Genomic DNA, 27,953 nt, shown 5'->3' on the forward strand with positions numbered 1-27,953 from the left:
TTAACCAATTGGTTGCATAAACTTTAACCTTCAACATAATATCTACAGTATTCTACAATTGAATAAAATAAATAAAAAATGAATTGCAAAAAAAAAAAAAACGGAAATATGAATCGGGTATCCGATATTCGTTTTCAGGCTAATATCGGACTGATATCCGATATCGATATTGGATTGGGACACCCCTAGAATAAATACATTATTACAGAGTACAGAGTCAGTATTATAAATGTATATATTGCCGACGATCAGGTTTATTAAATCATGGCAACCAAAATCGTGATGGTGATTAAAATTGGATTAAGTGTGCAGCCCTAGTGTGTGTGCCTGAAAAAGGTGTTTAAAATTTTATTTTTATTTATTCAGTTTATTTCCGACATTGTTACATTCACTTTTTTTTTTTTTTTGTTTTTTTTTTCTTTTGTACATGCCGAAAAAGGAGACGAGAGAAGCAGTTTGCTTATCTAAGTCCCATCCCCTGTTTTGAACACAGAACATTTACATCAAAGCTTGTCTCTCTGGTCAAACATTCTTAGGTTGTTCTGATCACAATTTCATTTTTTTTTTTTTTTGTCCTTTTTGTGTAGGATTTATTCTCATCTGTAGTCAGTGTTGTCTTTATTTATTCCTCCTCCTCTCTATCGTTGTTCGTGTCGGCCTTGTTCCCTGCAGATTTCATTCCCAGACGTTGTTTGCTTTCCTCCAGTTCAAAAGAAAAGTTCATCTTCTTTCGAAGTACCTTGACATCTTCAGAAAGTTTTCTTAGCATACGAAGGATTAGAAAGGCACATACCCCCATCTCTAGCAGGCCAATGATCATGACCCCTAACAGGTAGAGGTCCTCCACATCTTCCACTGAGAGGATTGAGAGGCAGAGCATTTGGGTTTTTCCCTTTCCATCCATGACGTACTAAGAATCTGTAAAAGTGACTTGTTGTGACCCATATTTACAATCACATTCACTCAGAAGGAGGTTAGTAGCATAGCCCAGCATGTTCTTTTAGTAATATTCCTAACCCTTTGCAGAGGTCCTGTCATGGTGCTGCTATATATTTATTTATTATTATTACTGCATGATTTAGGAAATCAAAAGCAGTTTTTTTCTGATTTCCTGCTAAAGTTGAAAAAAAGCTTTATTTTAATTTATAATTTTGACCACATTTAGTGCTGGGTGATATATTAATATTGAAGATATATCGAGTTTATTTTTTTTTGGCGATTTAAAAAAATGACATTGCCTATATATATATACGGTATATATATATATACTGTATATATATATATTTTTTTATATCAAATGACCTGTTTTAGGAGTCACTATTTTTTCTATCTCTTAGAACAGCAAAAAAGCACAGTTAGATTGATTGCGTCTACACTAGGAATGTGCGATATTTTATCATTTATGATTTATTGTCAAAAACATTCTCACCGATAAGAATTTGTCATCCCTCGATATAAACGATAAATTCTCATGTCGGGCCAAAAAAAACGTGTTCCACGGGCCAAAACTGTCCCTGTTTGTTGTCAACTTATTCTCTGGAGCGGAACGTTGTTTACGGAAGCTCTGCACAGTGTGCACCGCCACCGCCCCCCCGCACACACCGTCATCTGTGTGTGTGAGGTGCTCGTCTCAGCTACCTGATGCTGCTGTGCTGCGATACATCATGGACCACTACTTGAATAAAACCAGATAACCATCCAACAATGGGAACCGATTCAAGTTCCTCCGCCAGATCCACTCAAAGTTCCACAAACACAGGGACAGAGATGAACCTGTAGCACCTATGCTAAGCTAACACACCGACACACTGACTGGGCTAGGAGCTAATGCTAACCACTCCATATAAGGAATAATAGACCAAGTAAAAAGAACACGTCTTACTGTCATAAAACCGCAGAGAGCCACCGACTTGTTTGTGGTCAGATTTGTGTGAAATAAATATTAGCATAATTACTAATTCATTCATCCCAATTTGTGAAACACAATATTTTTTAATTATATTTCATCAGCAGTAAAAACACTATTGAAGTTATTTGTGCTTTTAATGTGCTTTTTTTCTTTTTTTTTTTTAAATAATTTTATTTCAAGTGAGGAAATAAATGAATTACATACAATAACTCACTCACACGTGCTGTCCCTTAAACGTGAAAAAGCCAAAAGTGGCACATATTGTGCAGCTGTTAGTTAATAAATGTGCCTGTGTGACATTTTGCATTATTTTTTCCGGAGTTATTGTCCTTGTTCTGTTTTTTATTCTCTGTTCAAGGTATCTTCAAAGGGGACATCTTTTCTTACAAACCGTTTAAGATGGATAGTAATTTGCATTTGTATATTCTGATGTCATAATATTTTTTTATGTATACATCTAAGTTTTTCGATTTAGGACATTTAGGAAAAGTTAGTTATAATGACAACCATTCTGGCGGGGGCTGTTGATGACTGTCTATTTATTTTTTTGATGACTTTCTTTCTTGTTTGTTCCTCATGGTGCAGGGCAGGCTTTATCTGGTGGATTTAAGTCCTAATGGACTGATATTTGTTAATTAAGTGTCACCTCAGCAGAAACAATGATCACATCCACATCAAGTTGTCTCTCTTTGACACGACTTTACAGGACGTTGGTATTAGAAAGCAATGCAGTGCTGTGTTTAATTGGACCCACATGGAGCAAAAAAACAATACACCAGTTCAGCTAAAAGCTGTGATTATCTGTCACATGTTGCCGATAGCAGTTGACTCTAATAACTGGCTTCCTCATGTATCAGTCAGTGCTGCAAGCTGTGTCTTCTCTTCTAACAAGTCATGTGTAACTAAAGCAGGACCTTGAATAACAATACGGTAATCATGGATAGATAGATAGATAGATAGATAGATGGACAGATAGATGGACAGATGTGGATGAGTAATTTTTTAAGCCTAAAAAATTTTTTAGAAGCTCAAATGCTTTCACACAAAAAAGAATACAGAAAAACTCAACTGTGAACATATCACTCGGGAAGATTTGTTACTTAATTTTCTTTGAAAAATATATATATATTTTTACATTTGTAAATTGAAAAATTATATATATTAAAATATATTTAAAAATTATATAAATATATAAATATATAATTTAAAAAAAAAAAAAAAAAGCCACAACTAAATTGTGACTTTTGACTGCAACAATACTGTCAACTATGTTTTTCAATAGTTTTTGATACATTCTCATATTGAATGATTATATAAGAATGTAATACATACTACAAAAACATGGCAAGGAATCTAAATTGCCCAGGATCCTTCAAAAGTGAAACAAATATGTTTCTAAAGTAAGGAAAGCAAACAAACAAACAAACAAAAAGGTTAGGAAAAAAGACCCTGGGCTTTTATTTTGAAAATGGATAAAATTATGTGCTGTTTTTTTTTTTTTAATTTTTGTTTATCTAACAGTAAATGTTGTTATATTGGTACAGTATAAAACAATGCTGTATAGAGTAGACGATACTTTTGTTTTCTAAACTGAGCACATTGTTTTTCAGCATTTACACATGAATAAGTTGCTGAATATAAAGGTTTTGTTTGCTTTGAGTATACCGTGAAAGATGAGCTTTTTTGGACAGTAGTATAGAAATCTAGTCAAACACAACTAAAACCACAAACATTTGAATGTAATTAAAACTAGGGCTGTCACTTTAACGCCTTAATTGCGATTAATTAATTACAGGAAAAAAATAATGCGCTAAAAAAAAAAGAATTGCGTTAATCGCTTCTTTTTTTGCACCCCAAACAGCGTGGGAACCTTTCTTATTGCACGTGTTTCCGGTATACCCATAAGACTGATGCACCGGCTACAATGGTAGAACCTGAGGAGAAGTCCTTGTGCTTCATGAGCGTTAATTTCAGTTAAAAAAAAATACAGCGGATGGAAAACTGAAGCCCAGTTTTGTGCAAATTGTACAAGAAAGAGTTTGTGGATCAGCGGAGCTCTTCCTCCTCCAGCCTTCCACCTCAATGCTAACTATGTAGCAGCTAGCATGGATAGCGGACGCTACACTAGACTGAGTGGCCAATCCACACTGGACAAGATGACAAGGTTCAGAGCCAAAATGAATAAGCCGATGAGTGACAAATGAACAAAGTCAGTGGATAAATGATTGTAGTGGACAGTCACTGGTAGAGGATGTGGGCGGGGCTACTACTACTAGAATTGATTGTTTGATGTTATCACAGTACTTTATTTTGTGATGAACAACGTTATTTTTGATGTGCTAATTTACAGCACTGTGATTGATGTTGCATTGTTACCACGGCAGGGTGTGAGTTTGTGTGTGGGCGTGGCCACACACAAAAAGGTCCCAAAAGGTCTCAAAGAGCATTTCAACAGGTCATGCACACTCACTGTTACTTCATCTTGTGTTGTGCTTGGAGGCTTTGTTCGTCAGTGACATAGACTGTAAAAAGAATGGACGGTACATCCTCCCGGGAAAGTAAAGATTTTATTTTTAGAGCTCCCAATGCTGACTGGCTGCAGTATAGGTCATAAACCCCGCCTCCTCAATGTTAATAGATGGGATGTTGATCAAAGTTAAAATACTCGTCACATGATTTTTTTTCCAAACCTAAACTCTGCTGTGATCATTAGTTATTATCACCCTACATTGTGTTCAAGTGCTCATTTTTCTGTGAAGTTTGTTTTAAATAAGATATTTGATTTGACGTCATATATGACGATGATTGACAGCTACGGCTCGTGCGTAGTTCTCTTTGTGAATAGCATAAGCAGTTACGTCGTGAAGGAAAGCCAAAACGCCATTAAACTTTTCCGTTCAGTTTTTTTGTCTTTTTGAGCTACTAGTATTAGTACTAACCTCTATGATCTGATCATCTGAACAAGATGTAGAATTTCCAGTGGGAAAGATACTTAAGTTCTTGGTGTAGCTGGGCTGCGTAACTCATCAGGGCAGTACGCAAAATGGGCGGGGCTCGTTACCAGGGATCCTCTCTCCGGAACCTACTGCGCAGGCTCTGGCTTCAAATGATGTCAAATTTGCAAGATGGCAGCGCCCCCAAGCACTGTATTTTGTCCTCAAGAACATTGAGTGGGAACAGCTACAGTGCACGCCCACTCGTCAGTGACCCTTAATTTTTTTCACTTTTGAAAAAATGGGCTCCGTACTCTCTGGTGGTCAGCATGAGCTGTGATGTGTCGGGCTTGTTCATTTCCTGCTGAATGTGGGAAACCGGCCAGGGCTGCGAGAAAGCTGCCATGTGTCGTCGTAGCTTTTCAGCTTCCATTATATCAAAACGAGACAGGGGTTTTTATGTGTGGAAATTAAAAAGTGAAGGGAGGATTTGCCTTCCAGGTTGTAAATTAGTAGCTACTGCCTAATGCTCAACACCATCAGCTGCTTAACTACGCATTAAACACACCCTACACCAAAATGTGTGCAGCTATGTGTGATGGCCAACCTATCACTCCCAGTCATCCTTTCTCCTCCTCCTCATTTCTCTCTTTATTCCTCGTTGTACACATTCTCTCTCCTCCTCCCACTATCTCCTAATCTGTCTGGCATGGCTTTGACCTGTCTGGGCTTCGGCGTATCTGTTTGTGTTGTAAGTCAGATATTGCTGCCTCCACATCCCGTTTCTGATGGTTTTTTGTAAGCAATCTAAACTAGAGTGAGAATGTTGGAGGCACGGTCACTGCTTCAGAAAAGCAACAAGCGAGTGGAGGACACCAGGATGGGAGAGGATGAGGAAGAGGAGGAGGAGCAGAAGGGGCGGTGGGGCTATGCCATGAATGATTTATTAGTCTGGCATTACTGGGCCAATCCCCACAGAGAGCCAGGAAAAGAGGGAGTTGGAAGGATAAATCGGGAAAGCACGGTGCCTTAAAGGGAATAGGAGGAACAATGGGAAAGGCAAGGCAGGCATGGAGTATGTGCAGGGCCACATCAGGGCAAAGACGCATTGCACCTGCAGAACCATCATCCCATTATAGCTACCTAGGAATGGATCTTCTTAGGGTTTTTTTTCTCTTTTGAATGGAAAATTGAGAATGACTAAATACATATTAAAATGCAGTCTAAAGTTGTGTATTTTGAACATAGTGAGGATGTTCCATGTGCCAGCGTCTCTTTTAGGCATGTACAGTTTTTAATCGCAGTGTGAGGATTATGAGATTATTATGTTGCTCTCCATCAACCCAATGAAGACGGACAGGACCACGTCCCACCTGTCCAAAGGCAATTAAGGGATTCTCTTGCCATGAATGAAATCTGTTGGTTTTAGCTTTATTGTATTTTAGTACTCGAGACAGTCAAGCACATTATTATTATTATTATTATCATTATTATTATTATTATTATTATTATTTTATTTATTTATTCAGTTTATTTCCGACATGGTTGCATTCACAGAAGTTGTGTTATTCCTTATTATTTATAATATTGTATTTGTTGTTGTAGTGAAAACAACAGTAAATGTAATACAATTTATTATGAATAGATATTTGTAGGGATGTAACGATTAATCGTAAGGCAGTTAAAATTCGATTCATGGTATCGCAATTCACATCAATACTGTATAAATTGAATCGCAGTACTTTTTATTAACCAGCAGAAGTGTTGGCGGCAGGTGGAATCTGCTAATACTTTCTTTCTACTTTTAAACATGTTCATAAATGATTCCTTACCCCTTTAGCACCAAAAAATATCTGTAATATTACGTGAATATCTGTAAAAGTCATGTTTTTCTATTAGCTCTGTCTGCTAGCATAGCATCTCTTCTTCACTGCAAGATATCTGCATGCCAACCAACCACTGGGTTACCAGCGCCCTCTGCTGGTCCAAACAAATATCTGACCTAAATACAGTGAAATGACTGTTTATTTATTTATTTTTTTTAAGTCCAATTGTTAAGGCACAAAATACATATTCAGTTGCACTTTTAAAAAGAAAAATAACTATTATGCAGTTTTGCATTGTTTACTATAGAACCAGAATTTAAATGAATAGGCTTCTTCTTCTTCATTTGTGTTATTCCTTTATTTCATTCAATATTTATTTTTAGTTAAATTGCATTGTTTTGAATAGTTTATCAAGGGATTCTTTTGACAATGAAAAATAAAAGGAAAACAGTACAGTATTTTCTATTTTTTTCCCCCCAAAAAATAAAAGAATATTTTTCAGTCATCATTTGTCTACAATCCCATTTTGTAAAATAAATCGTGAGAGAATCGTATCGTGAAACCAGTATCGTGAATCGAATCGTATCGGGAGTTGAGTGAATCGTTACATCCCTAGATATTTGTGAATAATCTTACTTGTTTTCTGTTAACACCTCCCAGGAGGAACAGAACACAGGGATGTGTGGATAATGGGGTGTCTATTGCCTGGCATCTGGCGATATGATTTGTATCCTGATACATAGGTCACGATATGATGCGATATATCCCGATATTAAAGTATAAGGCAATTATTGCAATTTTATTTTTTTAATCTATGACTTAAGAAAAAACTAATCTGTAAATTTGTACACCTTCATGAGAACATTATGTATGAAATACTGTATATTTTATTGGCACATTTTACACTCAAAACATTGGCTTTAACATGCCATGTGTCAATAACTTAAAATAAAAAAATAACATGCAATCTGCCTGTGGCGTTTAAACCAACTTTGACTTTCGTGCGAAATGACTTTAGTGCAACTTAACTGAGGTATATGACTAGAACAACAAACACATGCAGAAAGTTAGTTCTTTTTAGATTATATTGAAAAAACACAAGCTGCTGAACATGCCAAGGTTTCAGTGCACTTCTTTGTGCAATTAAAATGTCTCCTGCAGTGGAAAAGACATTCCTAGTTAAATAAAAAAAAAAAATGTAAAAAATGTAAAAAAAAAATCTATATGGATAAATTTTGAATCAATCCGAGAATCGCGCAACGTAATATCGTGATATATCGCATAATCAATTTTTTTTAAACCCCCCTAGTGGATAACTTGACATTTTACTTTAATTTAAACTAAGTTTAATTGTAGTTTTATTAGTTTTCCTCACAAACTATGAAGTTTTATTAAGAAACTACCGAAAACATCATCTCCAAATATCTGAAAATCCAACGAAATGACAGCTTTTTCAACACAGCTTTTTCAACGCTACTTTTTCACGTTCGATATGATACTGATATTGTGGCTTTGCATATTATTGATACTGTAATTATACTGTAATAATACTTGTAAAAGGCTTGATTAAGTGATATTACGTAAGCGGAGAACAATAGTCAGCAACAATAGGTATTTATTTATTTTTTTAGCCTTTTATTATGAACAAATGGATTTTATACATTTTAACCTTAAATGTGCGAATATTCTACATATGAATCAAACAAATAGAAAGCCCTGACAATTAACCTTAATAAATGCAATAGATATCTGGTATCTATATCAACAGTTACTGTTTTAAAGCCCTGAAAATTGTGTTATCCTACAGATTGCCATAATCATCATCACCACTCCCCTTCTGACTGTAGATTTTGTCGACTTAGATTTTTTGTTGCTTTTACATTTATTATTTATACATTTGTCTGTCAAAGAAATGCTGTTTTTGAAGCAGTTTTATCTCATACTTATTATTTATAAGGGTTTATCTATCATCTAACAGAGTGCTACAGTAATAAATGTCCACTTAATGTCACTGATGGATGGACTGCTTCATGTGTGTGCGCAGGTTGTTTGTGGAGCCTTTGTTATATGAAATCTTAATGCATGTTATAACATTTGATTTGTTGCGTGTTGAATTTATCTTTTTTTATTTTTGGGGTGTACATGCAAACCTGTCCAACACTTGTATTTAATACTTTATGTCGTTATGGGAATGGTAAAATCATTTGAAAACCTAGAAGGCAATGTAGAGTATGATCAATAAATCATGCATCTCTTGTGTGAAAACATTGTTTTATGGGGACATTGAGCACTTGAAGGGAAACAAGCAGCACAGTGAAGTATAAGAAAGCTGAGGCTATTGGGACCAACTGGTTTTGTCTCTCCCCAATAAGCCTTGCTGCTCTGTGTACGACCGCCCAACAGATGCTTCTCCTGGAACATGTCTGCGTGCATCTATATGGCTTCATTAAATCACTTTAGCTGTTTGCAGCTTTGCTTTTGTTCATCAAGAAAATGCCTCATGGGTCATTTAATGGGAAATCTACACCTACGTACTGAGAAGCAATTAAAGCAGATGCAATTACTTTGAAGCTTTTAATTTCCTTTCATTAGAGTGGAACTGTACCTGAGAATAAGGGATTATTGATTAAAGGCAAGGCTTTACATGATTTGTAACAATGCCTTGGTAGGAATGATTTGGACTCATGTACACACATATATATGTGTATAACTAAACCTCCACATAGAAGTCCAGACTTGAGGTCTTCCAACAGAACATTGACCAAAACATCACAAGAAGGTATCTGTTGGTTAGCTTTCTGAACCCAGTGGCATGTTTTATCAAGCAAAGTTACGTATACAAGTATGTACCGCACCATTCACATGATGTAAAGTAAAACCTGATTCTCCTTCGTTTAACCATTTACTGACCAGTGTAGATCAGCAGCACCTAAACTCTGACCAAGCCATCTCACCAACATGATTTGATCTTGCACTAACTTGGTGACATTTTGATGCTGACTCTTCATTTTCAGGTTATAATCATTGGAATATTTTTTTTGTCCATTGATGGTTAATGATTCTAGTTTTAGTAGAGCCAAGTAAAAAAAAAAAATTAACTTAATCAATCTTGAATTGTTTTCATTGAAATTTTAGAAAATTGATTCATAGGTGTTGAAATGGATTCTTTTTTACTCTAACCCCTGTAGTCTTGCGCTATAGTCTGTCATTTGCAAAGTCAAATACTGCACCTGTTCAACGTGAGAGTCATTCAATTCAGTGCAAACATTGCAGACGAAGCTCCGCTGGGTAAGCTGCCCCAACTTAAGTCAGAAGTTTTGAACCATCTTATTCATCTCTCAAAAAATGTGAAAGATCAATACTGAATCGAAATCGAATCGTGATGAATTGATTCAAAACCTTATTAATCGAATCGATTTAGGAAATTGGCCATGATACCCAACTAAGTTTTACCATTTAATATATTTCCAAAATCATAACAACCCACCTCCCTCTGAACACTAACTGGATATTGGATGCAAAGTTAAAAAGAAGTCAAAAGGACCCGTCATTGTAGATGACTAACAACTTGCTCACTTGCTTCATTTTTTTCCTGAATTTCCTGGATTGTCTTCATTTGTGTTCAGACCATATAAAAAAATCCTTGCGCTGATTCTTATTTTGCATTGTCTGCTGTCTCATTAATAGTCAGGTTTTTCCCGAGTTATTGCCCTTTTTCTGTTTTTTTTGCTCTGTTCGAGGTTTCTTCAAAGGGGAAAGCTTTTCTCAGGAATCGTTTAAGATAGGATAACCAAATTTGCTGTGTGGCTTCAGGGTATCAATACCTTGATGGAGTTCGAAAATGAGAAGCGTGCAATTATTTTTTCCAGAATTTTTGCCCTTTTTCCGTTTTTTGGACTTTTCGAGGTATCTTCAAAGGTGCAGCTTTTCTTAGAAACCGTTTTAAGATAGTTAGTAATTTTATATTCTGATGTGATGATATTTTCTTATGTATACATCTAAGTTCTTAGATTTAGGACATTTAGGAAAACGGTTGTGAGTTATAATGACAACCAATCTGGCGGGGGATGTTGATGACTGTCTTCTTGTTGATGATTGCTTTTGGAGCTCCATCAGGCTCAATGTACTATTTTATGACACTGAAAATTTAGATATACTGTATCCATTGGTCACACTGGAGATCTGGCTTAGGTTAAAAATATGCTGAGTCACTTTCTTGAAGTAGTGCCAAGAATTTCTCAGGAGAAAGATGGGTGCATGATGATGGCACCCCCAACAAGTGTTTCCAGATGATTTGTCAAAACAAATCAACATAAACCCGCTTAGGGTCAGTATTTTATTTACTGTATTAACTAAATAATAATCCTGTTGACTTGATACCTTTTAGTCAACATGTTTCCCATCATTATTCTGCCTGAGAAATAACAGTATTGGCCAATCAAACCTCACACAAACTCAAAATCCTACATACGTATTATTTTACCCCAGGGATTTGAATGAAAGGGATTTTAGTGAATAAACAGCGGAGATTTGTGAGAGTTGCTAATTGTAGTTTGAAGCTGAATTAATATTAATACATTTTTCAATTGCCCAACAATTGACTGCTGGCTGGTAGAATCTGCAAAAGAAAAGCTAAGGGCAGAAGACAAGAAACAGAGAAGTTACCAAAACACAACAAATTCAGAACTTGAAACAATTGTAACTGAATAATGCACATGATGTAATTGCTGTTTGTTTAACAACAGTTATAATAAACGGTTGAAAAGTTTACCATTTCATTGAATAATTTCTTTAGAAACCCAAATAAAGTATGTTAACATTCAGTCGCCTTCCTTTCTGTGATATCCACTGGGAGCTTCTTTGTTAATGAAATCGCAACAAATGGATAACGTTTTCATCATTAAAGCCTGCTTTGTGTTCTTTGATTTCCTTTCTTTCTTTTCTCCAGGGTGATCTTGGATCTCAGTGGTTGTTTGTACTCTGTGGCCTTTTCTTCTCATGGCTCTGACCCGCCCCCTTCTTTCCCTGCTGACTGTGGCAGAAGAACAGCTGTCTCGTGCAGGGCGTGAGGTTGGCCAAGCAGGGCGGCTGCAGGCTCTGCAGACCTCAAACACTGGGATCATTGTCTCACACACACTCACTGCTCTCTTCCTCGTACACAAGGCACATGGTTCCATCCATTGAAAAATCAGGCAGGAAGCAGTGGGCAGCCGAACCCACAGGAGTTTCCATTGAAGTGCATCAGTGTCGAGTATGACATTAGAGAAATGCTGATTTATGAAACTCGTAGCCTCTCAGACTCTCCGTACCTTCCTCTGAGCTTTTCCTAAGATTGCTTTTCTTTCACAACCTGTGTGAGATTAGTTGTGTGATTTGTTAGGGATTAGGTTATGGTTTTCTGGTTCCCTTCCTTTTTTGGTTATACTTAGTTGTGAATATACAGTATTGTGAACTATGCTGCTGGTGTATAAATCTGTGAATGGGTTTGGTCCAGAACACATCAGTGAGATGTTTGTCAGGTATGAACCCAGCAGGTCTCTCAGATCTACGGACACAGGTCAGATAGTGGAGCGTAGAGTTCACAGTAAACATGGTGACACTGCTTTTAGTTGTTATGCTGCGTAGAAGTGGAACAAACTGAAGTCAGCATCTTCTGCGTATGATTGAGAGGAAGATTTTTAATCATGTTATTGCTGATTTTATGTTTTTATTGCTGATTTGAATACTCTTGTTTTTTAAACTGTTAAATGTTTTCAATTGCACTTTTTAATCATGTAAAGCACATTGAATGGCCTTGTGTATGAAATTTCCCAAAGATAATGCAAGTGAGGATGCATACGCTGAACCCCTGGGGGTCAGTCTAAACCCTCAGTGTGTATACATCCTTTGGAGTCGGTATAAGCCCTCATGGTTGATACAACCCCTCAGAGTCCGTATAAACTAGAGGATGGATGCCCGATGGTACCCAACGGGCCAGGTCGGGTTCAGACGGATATTTGGAACTGCTGGTCGGGTTTGGGTCGGGCTCGGTCACATAGTGTCCTTGCCATTCCTGCCAGCAGCAGTGAGCCAACTTCAGCGCTGCCGGCAGTACTATCGAGCAAAGTAGGACAGCCTCAAAGCTGAAGTATGTTGAATCGTGAGAAACAACCTTTCTCCCCCTCCCTTACCAGTATTCTCATGAATACGCACAACCGTGGAGCTCTTAGTGACTTTATTCTCAATAGAGACTAGTGACAAATGTAGGGACTTTATCTTGTGTAATTGGAGAGTTTTCTAGTGTTTTAGAGAAGTACTTGCTGCTGTGAAGACAGTAAGAGGCTCACAGCCGCTCCTCTGCCGCAGTGAGCCCAGCTGAGCAGACACACTCCACATTCAGACTCAGAGTTAATTGTATCTCTTCTCTCCACCTTGGATATGGTTCTCTTAGGTTTAGCCAAGAGAAGGTCCAGAGGTCCACTGTCCACTCAGGACACTTTGGATTACAATATGCTCAAATGTGATTATAGATTGTTGACCAAATGATGCCAAAAAAACATACATACTACAGCTTTAAAGCCATCCACCTTTGATACATTTTTTTTTCTGTTCAAGAAGATGGATTATCCTTAGCTTTGATACATGGATTAGGTAATTTGTGTTTGACGGTCATTTGTTGCCCCGTGCGTGTATTGGTAAAATCTGACCATATGTATGGGGGGGATGAGGTTATCGGACACGGAAGAATTAGAAATAATATTAAAGGTGATTGACAAAAAGAGCATCCCCACTAATAATTTTGATAAAACCTTTGCCTCAATACTAATTCTGGTCTGCTTTTATGTTGCAACCCCCAACCTGGACTGATTATTTAACTCACAATCATAGACTTTAAAAAGAATGGACACGACAAGCTCTCCTTTGGAGTGAAGCTTTTATTTTTAGAGCTTGCCCTGCTGACTGACTGCACTATAGGTCATAAACTCCGCCTCCTCAATGATAACAGTTAAATTACTCATCACATAATTTTTTTCCAAACCTAAACTCTGCTGTGATCATTAGTTATTATCACCCTACATTGTGTTCAAATGCTCAGTTTTCTGTGAAGTTTGTTTTGAATGAGTTATTTGAGGTTGAAAAACGGGATTTTACGTCATACTGTATGTGACAATGATTGACAGCCATGGCTCTTGCGTAGCTCTCTTTGTGAATAGCAGTTAAGTCGTGAAGGAAAGCCGAGACGCCATTTAACTAGATATTTGAGTTGAAATATATTGTGATTTTGTACTAACCTATGATGTGAACAAGCCATTGGTAGAATTCCCAGATGGGAAAGATACTTATGTTCTTATGCTCTGGCTCCAAATGACGTCAAATTTGCAAAATGGCAGTGCCTTTAAACGCCGTGTTTTGCTTTAAGAACGTTGTGTGGGAACAGCGACAGTGCGCGCCCACTGCTCACAACACAATACAGAAAACCAGAATAAAACGAGCAAAACAACACTGTTTAAATTTTGTATGGTCTTTATAAAGGTCATCCCTCTTTAAATGAGAACATCCGTCTCAAGGAACAATCGTTAAATAAACATCCAAGAGTGATAAAGTCTTTCATTCATCTGTAGTTGACTCGATGCCAAGTATCGCTCCTGCTCCCAGAGATGTTAACATGCTCTCACTTTAAGAAACACCCTGTCCTAAAACTAAGTAGATTTCCTTGTTTGGTCCTCAGATGGGGTGAAATATGACCATCATTAGCTGAGAGCAAATAACATCCGCAGAGCTAATCAATTCTTCTTTAAATCTCTTGTCACTCGTTGTCTCCAGAGCAGTGTTTATTGTCGTTCCAGCCTCTCGGATAGCCGATTCTATGCATCATTCCTGCCATTTATTTTACCAAAGCTCCTAAAACTCACTGCCTTAATCGTGATTGCTTGTCTTTTTGTCTGCTGCCTTCCAAAAACTTGTAAATACAATTAGCTGTGTTGGTTTTTATTCTCCCCCTCCTTCAGATTTTGGCGCAAACATCATTGAAGTTTTTTGCTCTTTTTTTACCACACCCATGGGAAGTTCTCATTTGTTTCAGATTTTCTCCTTCAGTCATACCTCCATCCTTCAAAGCAATACTAGTGCATCTTAGGAATGCCTGAATGCATTTTGATTTTGAACGTTTTAAAGCTTCTAATTACACTAGTGATGTGTTTGTGAGAGCGCCAAATGTCCTGTGGAAAGAGGACGGCTCGTGATATGAGTGCATGGTTGTTTAATCTCAGGGTGCACAAAGTCTGCAACTTTGCTCACGTATTTGACACATGACAAATCAAGGCCCGTGGCCCAGATCCAGCCCTTTAGAGCATCCATTTTTGGTCCGCAGTTGAAAGTAAAATGAATCATTGTGTAAATTACCAAATAATTCATTTGTAGATACAGACACATTTAAAAAAAAATCAGAATATCATGAAAAAGTTTAATATTTTTGGTCACTCATATATGATATAGGCTCATGACACATAGAGTGAAATATTTCAAGCCTTTATTTCTTTAAATTTTATGGCTTTTCTTTAAAATTCAGTGTCTCGGAAAATTAGAATATTACATGAGATCAATAAAAAATGATATTTTAAACTTCCAAAAAAAATTTTCAGAACTTTCGAAGGTGACGAATCAACGGAGATATTAAACCTCAATGTGCTTCTGGTTTTTGTAGTACAGTAGGTTCAAAATGCACCTTGGGAAACTATGTATACTTCAGTGGGAACGGTCACCATACTAATCATACTTATAGTATATAGTAGACACTGACAGTATGTACTGACTGAATTTGTAGTGTATAGTACAGAGTGCCATTTCAAACGCAGCCCAAGTGTTTCTGTGTGAGCCATACTTTTGCAGACGCTCCAGTGTTCGAGCTATAGATGATGAATAACTTGTTCATAAATGTGGCACCTGCTTTGAGCTGCTGCGCTGTTCCTTTTAATGAGCATTTATTTGTCTTATTTTTTTACCCTTCGTTTTGAAATCATCTTGTCTTTTCTCTGCGGTCTTTGTGTGAAAAACAGAGACAGCAGTGAAGACAAGAGGAGGGAGTGATTGCTGATAATGTGTGCAAATTTTCCAGGGAGCATCCTGTTCTCTGTAACAAGTACACAGCGCTCTCATGCCCCTCGTATGTCTGCTCAGCTCCTTTCATCGCTCCAACAGGCTTGCTCTACAAAAAAGAAAAAAAAAAACCTCTTCAAATCTTCATCCTTCTTGATTCGATCATCGTCTCTTTCTCTTGCTTACCCACTCATCCATCCACCCATCCATCCGTCTTCGCGTCCGACCCTCGGTTGGCTGACGGTGGTGTTGTGCTGAGAATGGCTGAATAATTAATCAGGCTGAGTTGTTCTGCTATGCCCCGCTCCACACTTTTGGCTTGTCACAGAGCTGGTGAACATTTGGTGAAATACACACAGCCGTCATCACATTATCACCTTGGGCTGTGTCAGATCATTCACAGGGATGATGGTAATAAAAACAATCTTGTGATATAGACAAAACTTTAAATTTGTAAATCTTAGCAAATACAAGGAGTATAAGGGAAATCATGAAGTTAGAACATCAAAATTATTACTATTGAAATACTTTGGAAATGAATTTTGGTATTAGAAATATATCTAATAGAGGCTTTAAATAATAAAGCACTTAAATGTTCCAAATTCATCCACACTTTCACCATGCTGGGCGGATCGATCCAAAATGATTGATTATGTCAAAACCACTATTAGTATTGGATTATACCAGTTTAAATAAGTACTGGGCGATTTTGCTTAAAAAAAAAAAAAAAAAAAAAAAAAAATCTCCAATTATTTAAAGAAAAATTTGAGTTTCGATGAAATTTTTTATTTTTTATTTTTTCTGCAATGCGCTTAAAAATGACTGCTGACATCAGATATGTTGTCAAAAGTGCAACTTTATTGTTGTGATTGTCCTCAAGAGATAAAATGCATAGAACAATCCCAAAATAAAAAGTAAATGAGGCTCTGTCATTCAACTATTTCAAGCTTTAACCCAGGTTTAAGCAAAAGTGCAACAGCGCCTTCACAGTAGCTTTAATTTTCTGATTAAGAAATCAGATAACGCCATATTTTACAACATATAACATTACAATTAAAACAATAATAAACTCTTCCCTTTGCAGCTCAGCATAGTGCGAGTAAAACATTAAACATGCCTGTGGCACACATATAGTCTACTCTAAGGGTAAACACATGTAAACAAAGAGGGGGCTGGCTCACATCGCGCTACGGTGACCCACAAGGACGGAACGTGAAAAAGTCCAAAAAAACTGTTGTGGGGAGAAGAAAAAAAACAATCTAAAAAAATATATATAAATATATTTTTTTAAAAAAACTTGAATTTGCAAAATAAAAATTGTTTTTTATCTACAAATTTGATAAATTGATTAGTTCGATTTTTTTCCCGAGCCCTACTTTAAATAGATGAATACTCGAGTTTAATTTTTTTTTTCCCGCAAGCAACTAAAAAAACATTATGTACAACACTTTAGTTTAGTCCAAGAAATATGTAGTTAACCATACAAGTATGATCTGTGTACAGACTGATAACATAACAGAGGTACAAACAAAATAATTTACTGAAATTGAAACAAATATATTTAATATAATATCAGAATCAGAAAAGTTTAATTTGCCAAGTAGAGTTTAAACAATACAAGGAATATGTTAACATAATAATAATACAATTACCCTTTTGTGTTAACCTGTGAAAGAAACACTAAATGTATACATACAAGTTCAAGACTTCCTGGAAAATTCCTGGAATTTGAAAAACTGATTTTCCAGTCTTGAAAAGTCATGGAATATTTTAACTATTTTGGAAATGTAGCCCATTTTATTTAAATGTTTAAAATATCTTAAACCGCAAAAAATGTTAAGAGTTGTCTGAAAGTGAAAGTTCTGCATACCAGCAGCATAATTGTGCGGGAATCACGAGATCTCACAAATTCACTCTCGGCCTTGCGTAGGTAAGATCATTTGGCATGCGCAAAAAAATATCTTTGCGCTTCAGAACTACGTCATGGAAATTTGGTCAAATATTTTGGAAAAGTTTTGGAAAAATTGTGAAAAATCATTGTGAAAATACTGTGGGAATCCTGATCACATTTTCTCAACAGTTTTTTAAAATTTGCTCTTAAATTATAATTTTTTTTCTGCACTTTGTTTGTATTTGTTTCTCGTAAAAATCAACACAACAATGTTTGGGAACAATTTGTTTCGTTCCTGTTCTACTGTTTCTGAACAAAAACAGTTTATCGTGATATTAAAAGTATTATGTTTTCACCGATAAACTTTGATGAAATTCTTTAACAAAATAATTACAAAACCACCTAATATATGCAAAAAATAGATTAGTGCTAAAATTTTTCCCATCTGAAAATTTTTGGCGAAAAAAAACAGCGTTAGTGATGGTTTTTAAAACAAACATTGTTGTGGACTGATTTTAAAGAAGGGAAGGTGATGGACCATTGATACCTTACTGTAAGGTGACATTCACTCAAGTGGCAGCATTTTTTTACATCTTTGTGTTTGTTACAGAAACTACTACGTAATAAAATTCTATGCACAAACAGGTGAGTAATCATATTTAATAATGCTTTATTCTCCCACCAGTATTATAAATATAATTGGTGATTTACAACAATAAATTCACTGAAGTGCTTAGCTTGGTCACAATAAATCAATGTCAATGATTTTTTGTGACAGTTAATATTTTGAGGATTTCTCAAATGTCAGGCCGAGGGTTTTCCAGTGCAGGCACGTTACTGTATGTTTGCCAAATGTAATTGTGAGAAATGGAGCTTGCGAATGTGTTCAGAAGTTGTTTCTGATGGGGCATGTTGCTTTCTGACATGTTTTTCTTCGCACACAGTAGTAGCTCATACTAAACCCCCCCGAACCACAGAGTCACAGACGGCATCCACACAAGCTGAAGGCAGCAGGTCACCTTCACTTTCAGTCATTTTACATGTTGATCCGGCTGTCATCGCCCCTCAACAGTCTGTCTCTTCATATTATCACAAAAAAACTTCTTGACATTGTTCATATGAAGGTAAACGCACTCCAAGAACCAACCAGCATGTTCTTTGGATATTCCCGTTTTAAAACCAAATCAAAATAACAAATAATTGTCCTAGTTTCCCTGTAAATATCCAAATATCACATCAACAGAAGAATTTATTTTAAAACAGAAAAACGCTGCTTGTCTGTTTTTTGATTTTTCTGTATTTCTGTTTTGGTTTGAAGTTAGTAAAATAAATTAACCACGCTGTTTATTTGTTATTTTGATTTGTTTTTAAAACGCAACGCTCAAAGAATGAAGGGTACACGTATTACATTCAACCTTTGCAAAAAGAAACCGAATAATGTGGCAAAAGTCAAGAATTCCATGAATTTAAAGCCTTATTAAAAAGGAGAGCATGTCATCTTCACAGAGGAAACGTAATGCTAACACTTGTTGGCATAAATTTACATATTTAAAAAAAAAAAAAAAAAAACAACCATGGTGTCAAAAGGAAAATGACTTAATAAAACAGAAAGGTCCACAGCTCCTAGATGTGCGTGAGAGACTGGAAAATCATGACGGACTGCTGTATGACACCCAGCTGTCACATTTCATGAGGCCGCCTCCTCCTCGCTGGCTGATGTAAAACCGACAGAAGATGAAGATGAGTGTGATAATTTGCAGGGATGGGCTGAGCCGCTTCGTTGGCAGACAGAGAGCGCCTTTTTTCCTTCCCTCCATAATAGCCCTGTCACCACTTTCTGACTTTGATAAACACACTTGCTTTAAACGCACAGACTTCACCACTGACAAAGGATTTAATTGGATGTTTAAGGCATTTCTGGACGAATGGAATTCAGTCCTGATTTGTTGTCTTCCTTTGCTATTCAATGATCATATCGTTATGACTGATAGGTTTGAGATTTTTTGACTTGGTCAGCAAGTGAACATTTTGTCCTCAATTTTTTAATTTATTTTTTTTCCCCAAAACTCAATATTTATTAACAGAAAATATTTGGTCGCAATGAATCAAAATCGACGGCAAAATTTTTTATTTTTTTTTAAATTGGTGGTAAAAGAAACAGTAATGAAAACAAGTTCCTGACATTGACATTGGTCATGAAAATGCTGCTTTGTTAATAATAATATCATCAATGTTTCTAAATGGGAATAATCAGTCTTAAATGTCACCTTTTCTATAATCTGAACCCCTGACATGTTTCCAATTTGTTCTTGAAGCTTTGATAATTGTATTAATATTATGTAAAATAAACATTACTATTACAAAGAAAATAGCATATTTTATATAACTTGTGGCTAAAGTTTTCCAGTTATTTTGAAAGGCCTGTTTTCACAGCGGTGCTTGAAACAGCATCAAACTATAGAGGAAAAATAAACGGTAGCTTATACGTGAATATACAGGAATGTTTCAACCCGTTCCTATTTGGTCTAAACACATTTTTCTCTATAAACGTAACAACACCAGAGAGCTTAAAACTCTATAACAAACCTTCTGTTTCTCTGGCTTTTTGAAACTTAAATTAAAAGTTGCACCTACCTGAACGTGTCCTCAAATTTGGTGTATGAAGAAAATAAAATAGAATTTGTATATTAGTAAAGTTGAAAAGCACCCCTATATTGTGATGACTCAACAACTGGGTCATAGGGTGTTTAAAACCACTGTGTATGAGGAGTCTTCCAGTCTGCAGTGGTCATTATCCATCAAAAAAGGATGGAAAGGTGGTTGAATATTTTTTTCCATGCCTTGCTCGGCTGTGTGCTCTAATCCAAAAGACGACCTACTGTAGCTAAACTGCTAATGCTAAAAAGCAGCACAAAGCAAAGATGGCTCACTTTGATATTTATGTGCCTGGGCCAAGTTGTAATGCGTTACTATATGTGGGTCAAACTGGTTTTCTGTCAATGGCCAAAAAACAGTTTGATCTCAAATGGGCCACAGACTTTAGGAGGGAAATTTAGTCATTTCAACATTAAAGGTGCAGTCCGCAACTTTCAGATCCCTCTCTCCCCCTCCCTCCCTGCTGCTCTCTTGCCCTGCCTCCAAACTTTCCAAAGTGCCTCCCTCAGAGGAGCTAACAAGCTAATGTTAGCCAGACAGCAACATCACAGTAATATAACATGCACTGTTAAAAGCATATTACTGCAGCGCTTCTATCTCTCAATGTGCACACACCTCAGCAGCAGCAACAACACAGTGTCACTTAGAGCAGCCCACACGAAGGCTGCTGCGCGCACATGAACAACACATGCACTACAGAGTTCTAGTGTAACAATTACAAATCAAACATAATGTAAATCAAGCAGCAGTAATTACCTTTCAAGCAGAAAAGTTGCCAATTTCATCTTCTACTCCTCCAGACCATACACTGTATAAAAGACGGCACTCCAGGTCTGGGAAAGGACGGGGACTGTGAGCAACAGCTTTCAGACGGTCCATCAAACACAATCTTGGCTCTGATTGGTTCTTTTTGCTCGGTCGCGGTGCATTCTGGCAATCTGTCAAAAGCTGCAGGAGCAGCAGGAGGGACTCAATGAGTCTGTTTTTTTTCACACAAACTACTAGTTTAATGTAAAACTGTCCTTATATAGTGACAACTTTAGCAAATATGACAAAAAGTCACTTTTATAAGAGTTGCAGACTGCACCTTTAACATGCCCTACTTTTCACTTCTACGTGTAATGATCTATATACAGTGTGTAAGGCAACAACATATCCAAGCAATAAGTGAGAATATCAGTCCCTGCAGGAATTTCATTTCAAAATGTCTCTATTTTGTACCAATTTTTGTGTAAATTTGAGGAATTCTTTGTGAGAATCTGCAGTTTTAGGATAATTTTCCATGGAAAATGAGTGGAGTCTTGTGGTATACGGCACACACAGGGAAATTTGTGAGTTCTGCAAATATTGTGGTTATATTGAATTTCTGAATTTGGAAAGATTCAGATAGAAAGAAATAAGAGGGTGAAAAGAAAGAAAGAGAGAGAAAAAAGAAAGGACTAAGATATCTATACACCTGAATTAGTTTGGTAATTCATGTCAGATTCGACCCCAGGGCCTTGGGTTTGCCGCGTGCTTTAGGCAATCACTCATGGATCCTGACATTGAAGGCAACATCACTCTCCATGTACTACCTACCTGAGCATGGTTCAGTTCATGTTCAATCATTCATGAAACAGGAAACATTACCTGATGGCAGTGGCCTCTTTCAGCAAGACGAAGAGTCGTGACAAACAAAAAGAAAAATCTGGCCAATCATCTTGAATTTTTATTGACCTAAATGCAATATATTAACGGTGTTGTCCTACAGAGAGAAGTCGCTCGATCCAAACCAAGTCAACACTGCCATCAATCAGGGTCTGCTTCATAGCTTTATGGGTCCCACTCAAACCTGACAGCCTCAGGCAGTGTGGTGTGTGGTCACATGAAAAATAAAGCAAAATAGCTACATAATGGTTTGGGAAACAACAGCTTTAAAATGTGGACTTGGCTTCTAACTTCTCCAGAGTAATCATAGTTTAGTTCTAGTTACTTGTATATAAAAGCTCACACTAATGTTTATGCAGTTTTTGTTTTCTTTAACATTTAACATAATGTGGCCCCTGAACTCAAATGGAGTCAGTGACATCCCTACATCCTCACAACAGTGCACTTTTAGAGATCTTTTGGATTTTAGTGACGTGGGGTATCAATAAGGGTCGGAAGTATCGGAAGGCGGATATTTAAAGCTGCTTCCCCCCCGATAATTTTTTGTTAAATAAAATTATAGTGTATCCCTCATCGATCAATAAATCAAACATTATTTACTCCCAAAAAGAAAGGGAAATGGTTGAAATTGCTGCTGGAAAGTTTGTTTTCTTCTTCGCCATAAACATTTTGTTTGCTGACATTTTCACGCATTGCATTGTGGGACGTGGAGTCCCGTAAACGGATGCTTAGAAATGTTTAGGCTTCATTCTTACAGTGATTTCTTGTGTGATTTGCTTCACACAATTTTTGTTCTGGTTTGTTCCCAGTATTCCCCCGTGATATCAGAAAGAAGTAAAAAACTCTTCTCGCACCTGCCTCCATGACTCCACATCCCACAATGCAATGTGCAAAATTATCAACAGTGTTTACGGTGGGGATGAAATAACCTCAAAGCAGCAATTTAAACCTTTTACACATTTTTTTCTGGCAAATCATATTCATATATTATTAATCAATGAGGCGCAAACACTGGAGATTTATCTGGTATAAAATGTTCATGTCCAGCAGCTTTAATAGGCGGTCATAATGTAATATCTGGTGTGTACATTTAACAGAAGCTGGATATCCATTACAGATATCTAAAAGCCAACAAAGTATAATTGCGCTTTGAACGTGTTTCTATTGAAGGTTAATTTGGGCAGGAGCCTCGTAACTCCTGTGAAATTTCAACCCGCGAGACTTCACTGCAGGAAGATGGACGCTCCAAACCTCCTTATAACACTGTATGCCTTTGTTGTTTCACATTTAATGTGGCAGTAATCGTGTTAAGTATAATGCTAAAAAATGTCCCTGTCTCCTCTTCTGTCCACTCGCACCGCGTCATGTTTTCTCGGGAAAATTTTTTTTTTTCGAAATTCGGGTGTTTCCATTACCAGTTTTTATCACGATATTTAGATTTTGCGCATTTCCAAGGGTAATGGAAACACAGCTAAAGACACTTTTGATAGTTTTCAAACACTTTATTCTGTGTTTTAATGTATTCTTCTTCCCTTTCTGTTTAGGTGTACCAGGGTCTGGACATCATCACCAATAAGGTGACGGCTGAGGAGCGCGCTCAATGCAGACATCACATGATCAGCTTTGTGGACCCGTTGGTGAGCAGCTACACCGTGGTAGACTTCAGAAACAAAGCTGTGGAACTAATATCCTTTTGCTGAAAATCATGTGAGCAATACTTCCTCCAACATACGCGTCTGTCATGGAAGGGTTTGAGTGCATGTGGCTTTTACGAATGTGTATGGAGGTGTCAGTGATATGCTGTGTCCTCCTTTTTGTCAGTGGGTCTCGCTGCAGATGTTTAATAAGAGGACGGGATACGCGCTAGAGGCGGTATTTTTAGGTGTGTGTGCTCGCACTCTGGGCAGACACACCCTCCCACAGACACTGGCCGTCACACAGATGTGGAGAGAGGGGGTGATAACTAGAAGGGGTATTAATAGATCAGGATGGCACATGCACACAAGAGCGGGAAGGTGATGCGGTAGCTCCAGGAATAAGCTCAGTGCAGCGTGATGATGGGAAAAAGGAGGAATGGGAAGAGACGAATACAGATTAGAGGAGATGGAAGTGATGTGCAGGAGTTTTTAACCCGAAATGCAGGAAAGATCACGGGATTAAGATGAAACAGAAGTTCAAAAACGCAGTCCTGGTCAGATGGACATCTCCATCCACTTTACTCTCATTGTGGCTTGTCCTCCCACCTGTGCCTCTTTTTATGACCTTCTCTTCATCATTACACTTCCTTTCTTTTCCTCTTGGCTTGTCAGCAGTCGTCCTCACTCTCTTGTTTTCCCTTCCTGTGAAATCCATCCAGAAATAATGGAGGGGAGCAGTGACAGCTGGTGAGTCTTCATGTCATTTAAAGAGTTATTTGACAAGCCAGAGTTGAGGAGGCGGGAGTAAACAGAGAGAGAGGAGAGACGGGAGCTCTGAAGGGGACACAAAAGCAAAAGAAGAAGCAAACATTGCGCACTAAACACACTTTTTGACTGCAACTGATTGATTTAGATAATTTTCAAGCTTGATACAAATACTGAAATACCTGTAATATTAATTCAATTCAATTCAATTCAATTCAGTTTTCTTTATATAGCGCAAATTACAACAAAAGTCATCTGAAAGCGCTATCAAAATATAAATTTCTTGATAGGAAGTAACAAACCCCCAAAAAATCCACATGAACAAGCATTAGCGATCGTGGGAAGAAACAACTCCTTTTAACAGGAAAAAATCTCCAGCAGAACCAGGTCCAGAGGTGGCAGCCATCTGACTGGTTGGGGTTAGTGGACAGAAGGACCAACAGAACAGGATAGAGAGATAGAACATCAGAGTGTCCCAGACAAGTTGATCCATGAACCACAGATCAGGGACTGCCAGCTCTAGCTTCATGACACCTGAAAAAAGAAAAGAGCGAGAAGGGGCGAGGAGAAGGCACAGACTGCAGAAAAACATGATACACTATTAGCATGTCTGCCTGCATGATTTTGGACTTTGTTCCTAGTGGTTAGGTCAATGCTTGTTAGAAAGGCGACTAATCTCTTCTCGTAGATTGGTAGTTTCCTTTTGGAATTTAGTATTAAAATCTCTATCTCTGATGGTGGCTGAGAACCATCTCCATTGTTGGTAGAAGTGGCCATTACAGACATGACCCTGTCCGCTCTAGTGGTTAGGTTAATGCTATTATACGGTATACGCTTTAGCAAATAAGTAGGTTTTGAGTTTCGCATTAAAGGTGGAGAGGGTAGCGGCCTCCCGTACTGAGACTGGGAGCTGGTTCCAAAGGCGAGGAGCCTCGTAGCTGAACGCTCTGCCTCTTGTTCTACTTCTAGACCCTTTAGGAACTTCCAGACAACCAGGACACTGAGAGCGGAGTGATCTGTCTGGATGATAGGGCACTAACAGGTCTTTAAGATATACAGGGGCTTGAACATGTAGAGCTTTGTATGCTAAGAGGATAGATTTAAAATCTATTCTAGATTTTACAGGAAGCCAACGAAGGGAAGTCAATACTGGAAATATATGCTTTCTCCTGTTTGTTATTATCTTTTTGTGTAGTCCACTTTTTCCTTCGCTGTGTATTTTTTGTGGGATTGCATATATCTTTCAGATTGGCTTGTTTTGGCTGCCTTATTTTTATTACTTTAATGTATAGGCTACACATTTGTATCTTAATTTTCTGTTCTTAAACATATTAAGTAGCATTTTTAATTTTATTCATTCAAGATTGCTTTTCAAAAAATTCCAAATCAGTTTCTTTTCTTTGAGTTTCTTTGATCGGTTTGAGATTTTTTTTTATATTTCTTTGTCATTAGTGATTAGTAGTGGTGGGACGATACACAGATTTCACAATGTGATACGATAGATGATAATGGGCTCACAACGTCGATATGATGTTTTTGAAAAGACAAAAAAAGACAAAATAATTGCAATTGGAAAAAAAAACATGCTTTTATTTGACTGGACATACGTATATACTAACTCTGGGTATGACCTTTTAAACTCAATATACAAAAATACAACACGCTATTTTTTTAATTTTTTTTAATCTGTCACAATACCACTCGTACATTCTACGACACATCTTGTGACGTTTGAATATCGCGATCTTGTCGCACGATAAATCGTCCACTCTTTTAGTGATTAGTAATACTGGCTTCTTGCTGAGAAGTTTTTATTTATTTTATTTAAAGCTGTTATCCGGAGTTTCTGAGAAATGTATGTTTATGTATCATTCTTTTGAAATGCAAAAAATACCTAACTAGTCTTTTACTAAGGTCTACTGCCGGTGGTCATTCATATAAATTCATGTATATAAGTCCCGCCTTTGTCCTATAGACCCCTATACAAATGGAAACGAGCGCCGTGATCGCCGAGCCAATAAGCTTCGACTTCCTGTGGCGTAGTCTGTCAATCAAAGTGAATGCGGAGCTGTGCATGGAAACAAGGCCGCGCTTCACAACAGCAAACAAGTAAATATGATTTTGGCTCTTACCTGACCCATAGACCTATGTCAATGCGACCTGATGCGACCTTATGTTCCGCAATGCGCGTGCAGAAAAGTAGAGGCATGGCTTCTGGTAGATTGGCAGAGGCAGTGGGAGGAAGTGGAGCTGTTTAGGGCGTGACATCGAGACGTTTCTCAGAAACTCCGGATAGCAGCTTTAAAACAGAACTTCCAATTACCAAAAACGTTTCATGTCAGATTTCATGTGGTTTTGGGATGTCTTGGAAAGCTGAAGGTTATAGATTAGGAGAGGAGAGGACTGTCTGGGCTTCTTTACTGAGGTTGCTGTCCCAGACGAGTGGTAAGAAAGTCGAGCATGTCCTATACCAACAGACAATTGCTTTTTGATTCGTGTTGCTTGTACTAAGCAACAAAGTGAAGCGGGCATGTTTAGCTTGATGTAGGGCTGGGCGATATGGCCTTTTATAAATACCGCGATATTTTTAGGCCATGTCACGATACACGATATTTTGCATTACCCTTGAATTAACACTTTGATGCACAAAATCACACCAGTATGGTCATTTTCAACACCGCACAGGCTACAAGCTGCGATATATCGAGTATATTCGATATATCGCCCAGCCCTAGCTTGATGTACACTCTGTCTTGAGCCTAGGATTGGGCTCAACGGGAGCATTGTTTGGTCAGTCAACACCTTATACTAGTTGTCAGTATATCACAGTGTTGATATAAATAGAAACAATAACCAAAACACACACACACCCAAGAAAGAGTTTAGAGAGAGACATCTACACACATTGTTGGACTCTGGGACAGCAGGAAAGCCCTGCTGAGAAAGGTTTGCCCCAACCTTTGGCCGAAACCAAGTCTGCTCTAATCTAACAATTAGACCTCAGACATTATACTAATTGGTTAGCATAGCATTATTGTTTCTTAATTTTATGTTCTTTGCATGTTTTATTGTTGATTCATCCAACCCACTAAAAGCTTGAATATTAATCTGAATTGTTCACTCGGTCTCTGTCTGACAAACTGGACTTTGTCTGAGACTTGCAGCTCCCAGCCTGAGTGTTTGCGCATAGGACGGGTCAATTACAGAAATCAATACCCTCATGTGGGAATGAATGATGGATGATACAAAGCTACGCTCGATGTGAAGGTATTCAGTGGCAGAAACAAGGATCAGTGGGAACCAGTGGTTCTATTAAATGACTGTCATAATGGTATATCATCACTCCAGCCATCGTCTCGATAACAATAGAATTCCTATGTGTGAGTCAATATGGTGACCTTTATACTGCTGTTGTGGTTTACTCTATTATGTTACTATTCATCGTTGGCTTAAATTAGTCCCTGTTTATTGACCCTGATGGTGTGTTAAGTCCTGTAGTCATGAAGAGACTGTACCATAGAAGCTTTTCAGTTTCTGCTGGAAATAAGGCCATTCTGTATGATTTAAAGTATGTTGGTCTTTGAAACTTGTATTTTCCTATTTTTCTGTCTTGGC

The 27,953-nt window shown here is 37.5% G+C and overlaps 1 protein-coding gene across 2 annotated transcripts in view; it reads left to right on the plus strand.

Moving 5' to 3' along the window:
- trit1 (tRNA isopentenyltransferase 1) overlaps positions 1-27,953 on the plus strand; it is a 73,173-nt gene that overhangs the window by 7,545 nt on the left and 37,675 nt on the right. For both annotated transcript variants that reach the window (XR_003675143.1, XM_028461873.1), the window contains exon 2: positions 23,481-23,621. Coding sequence is in view for 1 of the 2 variants with exons in the window: in XM_028461873.1 (XP_028317674.1) it covers positions 23,481-23,621 (141 nt within the window). In the remaining variant the exon portion in view is untranslated. The remainder of the gene's footprint in view (positions 1-23,480; positions 23,622-27,953) is intronic.

The sequence above is a fragment of the Gouania willdenowi genome, chromosome 11, assembly GCF_900634775.1.
Source record: "Gouania willdenowi chromosome 11, fGouWil2.1, whole genome shotgun sequence".
NCBI classification, from domain to species: Eukaryota; Metazoa; Chordata; class Actinopteri; order Blenniiformes; family Gobiesocidae; genus Gouania; species Gouania willdenowi.